This window comes from Neltuma alba, unplaced genomic scaffold (assembly GCF_004799145.2).
Source record: "Neltuma alba isolate B1F8T4 unplaced genomic scaffold, ASM479914v2 tig00012508_pilon, whole genome shotgun sequence".
In the NCBI taxonomy this organism is placed as follows: Eukaryota; Viridiplantae; Streptophyta; class Magnoliopsida; order Fabales; family Fabaceae; genus Neltuma; species Neltuma alba.
In genome coordinates, this window is record NW_021636976.1 from 588,711 (window position 1) to 597,900 (window position 9,190).

General features: G+C 32.6%; 2 protein-coding genes across 2 annotated transcripts; one reads left to right on the forward strand and one right to left on the reverse strand.

Moving 5' to 3' along the window:
• Window positions 1-5,399: 5,399 nt before the first annotated feature.
• Window positions 5,400-5,834, reverse strand: LOC114727842 (S-protein homolog 29-like). Its single transcript, XM_028914611.1, has one exon. It carries the CDS (start codon window positions 5,832-5,834, stop codon window positions 5,400-5,402), a length of 435 nt encoding a protein of 144 aa, XP_028770444.1.
• Window positions 5,835-7,659: 1,825 nt separating this feature from the next.
• On the forward strand, window positions 7,660-8,430 carry LOC114727843 (uncharacterized). The gene has a single exon (XM_028914612.1). It carries the CDS (start codon window positions 7,660-7,662, stop codon window positions 8,428-8,430), a length of 771 nt encoding a protein of 256 aa, XP_028770445.1.
• Window positions 8,431-9,190: the final 760 nt, after the last annotated feature.

The window sequence follows — 9,190 nt, forward strand, 5'->3', positions numbered from 1 at the left end:
GGACCAGTCTCTCCCATATATTTAAAAAAAAAAAAACGTTTGTGACGTAAGTGATAAAGTTTGTGCCTTGCTATGTGCCCTACTGCGCTGCTGCTTCCACTCGGATTCACATCAGATTTTAATAATAAATTTACACTTTCAAAAACAATTAAATTTAAATAATCAAATTTAATGCCCCGATTTATAACCACGGTGATCTCTTCTCATTTTAATGATTAATCGGGACTCTTGTAAAATTTATATTCTGTAAGAATATGATATTTTTTATTCTTAGAAGTTTTAGATACCTGTAAAATATTCTGTTCAAGATAAAATTCTTTTTAAATTTTATTAAACCTTAAGAATATTTAACATTGACTTTTTTCAAAGAATATTTTGTTTGGTGAACATTGTACTTCTTCGCCTAAATTGGCGCTGTCTGTCAATTGAAGTTTGGTTGGCCCGTTTTTTTTTTTTTTTGGGGTCAAAAGCACGTAAGTTTAATTTTAAAGAAGTAACTATTCTAAATGTCTCTGGATTGAACAATAATTACAAGCGGACTGGATTTTATAAAGTCAGAATATTTTGATAATATCAAACTTCATATGAAAATGTTTGTTCTTTTTGGCCAACTATATGTGTAAAACGTTTAGTACAGTTTGTGTTAATTATCAAAATAAATTATTTAAAGAAATTTTAATCAGTAGCTAGTACTGTTAAATTGAGCAGAAAAACACAACTGATTTTTTTTTCCATACAAGTATCAAACATTATGCGCGCGCGCGCGTGTGAAGATCTGACTTTTGTGTTGCTTACTTTGGTTCACGGGCGAAGAAGCTGGTGGATTTTGGTATCGAATATCAGTGACTTGTATGCAAATATATAAAATATTTGATGGCCAAAAGGAAAGAAGGGTCTTCTAATACTACTTCGCTGCCTAATATAATATAAGAGTTAATTTAATTATAAGTATGAGATGTTAATTTATTTCTTCTTTTATATTTATTTATTTTTTTAATATAGTTCTTATAAAATTTTACATGTTAAATGTTTTTATTAAGTAGTAATTTTATCTAATATACATAATTATTAAAGATATTTTAAAAAACTAACTTATATTTATTACAAATAACTATCCTAACCAATTTTTTTTTAATATACTTAAATTAATGAACTAGTTTTAGGTTAAAACAAAATTATTGGATGAGGTGAGGTCAAGGGCTGATTTGGCAGCATGTGAAGCAGATGAACACGAACATACCCACGAGTTTCGACGTTCTCTACAGATCGCCAAAATAGTAGCGAGTCATTTCTTCAACGATTAATATTTTAAACCAAATAGTACAGAAAAAGTAAATTTGAATATTCTGTATTACAAGCTCTGTTTTTTGTTGGTGTATGATAAAACAGATCTTTAAATCTAAGATTTACTTCTGTTGATAATTTTCCCAATTTATCTTTGTTGCCTGCTATACATCATTCTTAATTATAAAATTTATAGAGTGGATGAGATTTATATTAATAAAAAAAAGAAAATTATAATCAAGTCACAGAAGAAGAATAATTACCAAAAGTCCTAATAACAATCTTAACATCTGGGACTTGTTTTTTAATTGTTTTCTTTGCTTGAAATCTCATTATAATTCTCTCTATAAAAAAAAAGATAAATTTATAAATACAGAGCAGCACTAGTTTGGTTGATACTTGATATAGTACTATGTATTAATAATAATAATTTTTTTAAATTTGTAACATGAGATGGACTATCAATATTATTAGCTGGCTACATTCAGTGAATTTCCTGAATGAGAGATAAATACGGAGGAAAGGTGAGGCAATGAAATCTGAATAAAGGAACATTAATTTTGTCATTTTTATTTTGATGGTTTGAAATTTAATACATGTGGTTGGCTGGTCTTGTCGGATGTTAGCCAGGAAAGCATCCATGTGAACAAATATTAAATTAAATTTGATAATAATATTAACAATATTCTTCCCTGTGGGTTCATGAGGCGCACATATTATTACTAATATCATATTAACATCAGATTAACTACTATTTAGTGTATGTATTTTTTTTTTTTTGCAACTTGTCATACCAAAAAGAATGGAAGTCCCTAATTTAACCATTAATTTCAATTAACTTGATTATTTATTTCAAGAGAGATTTTGCATTTTAGAGACATAAAAAATCAGGAACATATGCAGAAAAACGTGCCCACCATTTCTCTCAAATGTATAGTTTGATGGTTCCAAAGAATATATGGTCGGTAGTTGAAGATTGAAAGTCAAAATAATTTTCAAATAGTATACTACATTTCAGTCCCAGGCAAAAAAAAAGAAGAAGAAGACGAAGTACACTTTCCACCAATCCGAGGCCTTTTTTTTTTTGGCATTTTCATTAAAACAAATATCTTAGGTCTCTAGAAGCTTATAATTATATTTCTCTCCCTCGGTGAAAGGACGAAATTTAGTATAATTTTTTGAAAAATATATTTGTCAATACTTAGTATCAATACTTTAAAAGTATATCAATTGGATTGAGACAGGATATTCTTTTTCTGCATTTACAATGGGACAAGGAAAAAAGGAGATAAAAAAAGAAGAAAAAGCGAGATCGCATAAATATAGTTAATGTTTTGTCACAACACGGCAATCCTAATTTCTCTTATAATCTTTGTCTTTGGTAATCTTGTTATATTGTTGTATAAAAAGAGGATTTTGTACCATGATATTCTCCACAACTTCAAAATGGATCTAAAGATTGAACCACCTCTTTCTTTCTCTATATCATTTGATTCTCCAGCTGCTTCAATAATCTCATGCTTTTCTTTCTGCAGGAAACTCTAATTATATAAGTTTGCCATTTCACACGCACACTTAATTTCAATAGCAAAAGTATAAAAAGTGGATTTCAATCAAGAAGAAGAAAGCCTTACATTTACGAAAAGTTTGAATCCGATTTTTATCTGTCCTCTGTAGGAGCCATCTTCAAGCACCACATTGTATGGAGCTGGTTTTATTTCTATATATCCTTTTTCTGTCCCTTCTGAGATTATTCTTCCTATGTAAATTCTGCTTTTAAAAAAGTGAAAATTATGCACTATGATTTAACTTTACGGAAAGTAAAATGTGTGGAAATCACAGAAGGTGGATTTAATTAAGTGGATCCTGTGTATTGTCAAAGATTATTTAATTTTTTTCTACTATTATCTTTCATGTGGGAATTCGCTGAAAGCTGATGAAGGAGAACAAAAAAGAGAAATATATTACCTGGATTCACCCACAAATCCTCCATTTGTAAATATTTCTGTGTCCATGATTGTGCACTTGAGGTGGCTTAACTTCTTACTATCGTCAAATGATGAGAATTCAAATGTGAATTTCTCATTCCACCAAGTCTTCTCATCTTTTCCTGCATATTATTTTTCACAACCCATTTATTATTTATTTTATATTAACAAAAGTAATAAAATTTAGTAGTTATCCAAAGTAAAAAGCATGGATGGTTTAAAGATTGCCATTGATGATAAAGATGGTTACTCAAAGAGAACTACAATAAATGTTATTTGCAAAAATTAAAGATATTTTAAAACATAGACATCAGTTGTAATTAGTTAAGATGTATCTGATCATATGGCTAGTTTTCACTGGGTTGTACATTGTAATGGAAATTATTGTTTATAATTGCTGCACAGGGGAGTAAAAGCTAGTTCATGTATAAAATATACAATGAAGTATGAGCAGTCGCATTCTTCATAAGGTATAACGTTGCAATTAACTTCAAACTCCGTTGAATAAACTAATATAGTTTTATCTAAAGATTTCCCATTAAATTAAAAAACATGCGGCTGAACGTACAAGAAGAAAAAAGTAACTAGACCTGATGATATTTTGCTTCTTTGAGATTGAGTTCCCCATTCAAGAATCACATAATAGGATGGCTTTCCTGACAGCAAGTTCAAAAACATTTTGTTTTGTTCAGTCCTAGACTGTAATCAGACATACGAGAGAATCCCCATAAAAAAAAAAAAATTTTGACATCTCAAATAAAAAATGTTTTGCTATTTGCAAGTTCATTGTTTCAAAATCTATTGAAGTCTTGAAACAAAACCTGATTTGAAATCTAGTAATATCAAATTTTTTTTTTGTGGAATTCTCCCAGATATTGAAACTTGAAAGAAAAATAGAGAAAGAAATTAATATATATCAACTTTTTTTTTTTACACAGAAATATCGTGTGTACCAATAAAGTTGGTACGCTTGATGTCTTTAGCATAGACCAGAAGGACTTCAAGAATTCCTGCCTTCATGTTTTGTGTTCTTGATTTTGGATCCAAAGATTTGGTAATTCTTGTGATGTGCTGTTTAGGAATAATATAAGAATATAAGAATAGCCAAAACTCGAATACTTATTGTGAGCGGTGAAATTAAAGCGATAAGTTACTCAACTAAATAAAGTAGTTGAGGTTTCAATTGGAGTTACGACTTGCAAAGAATTTAAATGAGAAGAAAAAAAGTATTTTTGTTTTGTTAGTTTAGATTTAAGTTTTGCTTTCTCTTATCACATATATGGTCTTAGAATGAATGAGAAGAGAGGAGAATTAATTCGATATAAATTGAAAAAAATATTAAAAATTCTTTCAAATTATTACAATTTTTTTAGAATCAACTGGATGTTGGTTTTTGATAGATACAACAGAAACGCATTGTCTTACTCCTTCAGAATATTTTCTCATATTTCATTCTCCAAACTTTGATAACGGCTTTACGGTAAGCATTTTAACAGAAGTAATTGTACGACTTAATCAAGAACTGACCCGGTGAATTATTTATATACTCACTCTAACTGAAACATGTAAATACACCAAATAACGCTCTGTTTTGAATTTAATGCATTCATTAGTATTCGTTTGTTGAAGGGATACTGAATTATATAATCATTTTTTTTAATAAAAAAGCATACTCGGATAGCGTACGTAGTAACAAGAATTTCTTAACACTCTCCTACATATACATATGTGCATGATGGATATGAACACCCTGAATTTATTTAGGAGAAACTTGTTTGTTTTTTTTTTTTGGCCAGGCGCAGGGATCTTTTTATTAATCTTGTTAACATTAACTGTAGGTACATCTCTAAACAAAATTCAAATATTAATTCGTTCTATTATAAGGGACTAATCTATTTTCTGATAGACACAACCCCATTAGTAAATATTGTTTGTTTGTTTTTCTATGAAGTTAATTTACCCTTTGGAAAATTTGTAGGGAAGTGACCGATAAATCAGAAGCAAATAGAATTCTTGTTTTACAATGGCCTAAATGTAAGAATAATCAATCAAGTCGAATAAATGCAAAAAAAGATTAAAACAACACAGATTAAGAAGCAGTAATTAATGTGATAAATACTATATCAATCAGGATCGATTGTATTCAAAGCAATGGCCAAGATAATCAGTAGTATTAAGCATGCAAGGTCGATCTTCCCAAATTCCCCACAAGCATGTATCACATAGCTTATCGTCTCTCCATCCAATGTATATGTCGAACCATTTAAGAGCAGCACCAGGCCATTGGAAGCTACAATAGTACTGAGTCCTCCCAAAGAAATTCACACGGAACGACCACTCGAAGTGCTCGCCATAACCAATCCGATGAGGTTGCAGGTCGTCGTCTTCTGATCTGCAATGAAGGATCAGATCCTGGTGGTGCTCTAAATAGTTGAACACTTTGACGCGCGTCTTCGCCAACATTAAGAATCCATCGACTCCGTTTGATTTTGATGATGCCGACCACAACAGCACCGCCGACAGTATTAACAGGCCTATGTTCTGCTGAAATCTCCGAGGCATCCTTGTTCTGGGACCCGCCGGAGAAGATCAGGAGAGTTATTATCTTCCGAAATGGGTTTGATTACGGTTTTAATTCATGCAACGAGTAATTTATATCTATTGTCAGTTGGGAGCCACCTAAATTACCTTCAAGTTTGGTTTTGTAGATGAGACGACGGGCTGTTGTAACTTAAAATCGTTATAAATAGAAATTTAGCTAGGTTGCTTAGTTATTACCTGTTCGGTATTTAATTAACAGGGTACCAGTTGGCAACTAATTAAAGCATTATTATGTGTTTTGATTTTTCAATTTTTTATTGAAGAATTTGAAGTTATGCTTGACCTAATTAATGGCAAAATAATAAAAGTATGTTAATCACTTTTTGAATGTAGAGGCAGAAATTTAATACCTGAACGCACAACCAAGAATCCAAACGTGCTCCTAACTAACCAATATGTTATTTTTTTGGGTTAAATTGAAGGGGCGGGACTTGTATTTTATTTTTTAGATAAGTTTGAAAGACGACTTTATGGATTATTAAAAAAATTGTATCTCTAACTGGGTCCAATAATATTTAAATTTAATCTAATGACATCATATAATAGATATATAAATATTATAACAAAAATTTTATGTCAATTATTTACTTTGAATAATGTATGTGAAGCAAAACCAAAAAAAGGTGATAGCTGAAGAGCACAAGTCTTAAATTGAAAGATCTTAGGTTGTAAGAAAAGCTGCATATCAAGAACTCAAGATGAAATGGTTTAATATTCCATGAACCGCATTTGCGAATCTGATGCGCGGTTGGCATAAGCATATAGCGTGGAACCTTGAGTTTTGTATCTAACTTTAATATTTAGAGACATATATCTATATATATATATATATATATATGCAATATACACATACGTATACCATTATACACTTCGATTTCCAGTAAATTGAACTACTATTATCAATCCTCATAACTCGAATTCATTAGAATGATGATGCATATGGGACGAGATATTCTAGCTCAGTTTGAAACAAAACGAGCTGAATATAATGGTCAGTGTCAATCAAATAACGGAACAATTAAATTCAACTGTATATATCTCCGAGAAAATCAAACCTGGTAAGATCCCTTGCTAGCTAGGAGAGAGTACAATATGAATGTAGAAGCAACTTGGCCGCTTGAGATAACTGAATAGGCCAAAACTGCATAGATAGTTTGTGCGTATTAGTGTTACATTGTTTCGTGCATATTGGCCACTTGCTGCGGAGTGAGAGTTATAGGAGCCTTTGTTTTGGATTGCATGTATTCTCTTCTTGAATGCATGCAGAATTGTCTCACGTTTTGAAATTTCTACGAGTTTTGTTTTTTCTGACAGATTCAATATTTCACTGCCCTTAATCATTAGTCGTCGCGGAAGATATATATTCGCCGACAACGTTGACGGGGTTTATTTCTTAGGAGTATGCAACTACGTTTTCTCTATTTTTTCCCTTCATTCATTCATTCACTCTTTGTTATTTTGCCACCCCTTGTTTGGTAGGATGCTTATGAGCATCAGTATATAATGGGGTTGAACATATTTCCCTCTTGCCGAAAGGGATCATCACAGTCTGAGTTTTGCATTTAAATACATTATCTCATCACGTTCGATCGTCTTCCCTTTTCAATTATTCGCATTGGTTTAACATACCCTACGTGCTCTATGAGCCATATAATCTTCTGTAATTTTGTTGTCTATTATGAACCAACGTATTCCAGTCACTTGGATTGGTATAATACTGATTACAGTGGATGGCATGTGCTCTGTAATGATCAGCTGCTGCGTGTGAAAATGGCCTCTAATCAGAATGATGCCAAGAATCCATATTCGGATTACAATAGGAGTTGTGAAAGCTGCAGGAGGGCCGGTACGTGCAGCATCCCCATGCATGGAAGCTCACAAACGAGACCATTACTTCAACAAGTTCAATCATCGTCTGGGACGCAACGAACAGGCTTTGCATCGCTACAGAGCCTTCCTTATCAACAAAGAACAAGACATACGCAGATTTTGTCATTTACAGAATGAGGATGATGAATTTCGTAAGTTCGACAATAACGAGGATAATTCCTTCGTAGACATGGTATTCTATGACCCTGTCTCTATCATGGAGCTCTTCCTCGGGCATCAGTACCGGGATGATGATGCGTCGAATCCAACGTGGCGTCTTTTGGGCATCCAGCGAGACATGCTTCTGCTCGAAAACCAGCTTCCACTTTTTGTGTTGCAGGAATTACATCGTAGTGTTGTGCATCCTGTTCTCCGTGAGCATTCAAGTTTCTTTGACCTTGCCCGTGACCACTTCCATGATAATTTTCTAGATGCCGGATCTTCAGCTAGAAAAATAATGAACGCGGAAGAAATGCGACAACAGAAACACTTGACCGATTTTATTCGGTATTTTTATGTTCCAGATCGATGGTCTGTACCAAAACCAGGTAAATGTCAGTGTTCAGGTGTGTTCTATAGTGCAAAAAAGCTGAACAAGGCCTTGGTTTGCTTTGAAGCGGTCGATAGCGGTAAATGCTTACTTGACATAGAGTTCAAGAAGGGATTTCTATGCTCTCGACAGTTTTAAGTTCCCACAGCTGAAAATAGACGAGACAACAGAAAGTGTGCTCAAAAGCCGACCGAGATGATCAAAAGCCGAGCAAACTACTAGTGATAACATCAAAGTGTGCTCCTGCCAACTCACCAAGGAAGTTAATGGGCACCATGATAGCTTTTGGACTAGGTTTTTGTCGGTGTATTTGGGGGATATTCGGATAGTTGGTATGTCTGCGGTGGGACTTGCTGTCTTCGTCTTCAGCACCATCAACACTGTCCGTACATTCATGAAGGGATTTTGGGATGAGATGGTTCGTCTTTTATTCTCGTAACACAGTTGCAGTAGTTTTATATGCTTTGGCAGTTCCCCATTTAATAATTTACCCAAAAGAAAAGAAAAGAATACCTGTGAAATTTTTAACTTTAATTTGGCGCACCCGCAGCGTGAAAAGACGGATAGGAATGGTATGCCGAGATGGAGTATTTGAGCGAGGAATTACCGATCATTGAAGACGATGGTTTCCAAATATTGATAAATGTTCCTCCTTTCTAAATCTATTTTTTGGAGACTTAATTTTCAACAAAAAAAAGTAGATATATTTAATTTCGAACTATTGCATGATTAAGTATTAAGATCCATGTTCAAATACGAAAATTTAAATAAAATATCTACAAACCCAAAACGAACACGTCAAAGACATAAATTATTATTTAATTATGAATAATGAAATATATTTAAAATTATTAAAATTTATGTAAATCCAAAAAAAAGGAAATGATTAAATAATAGG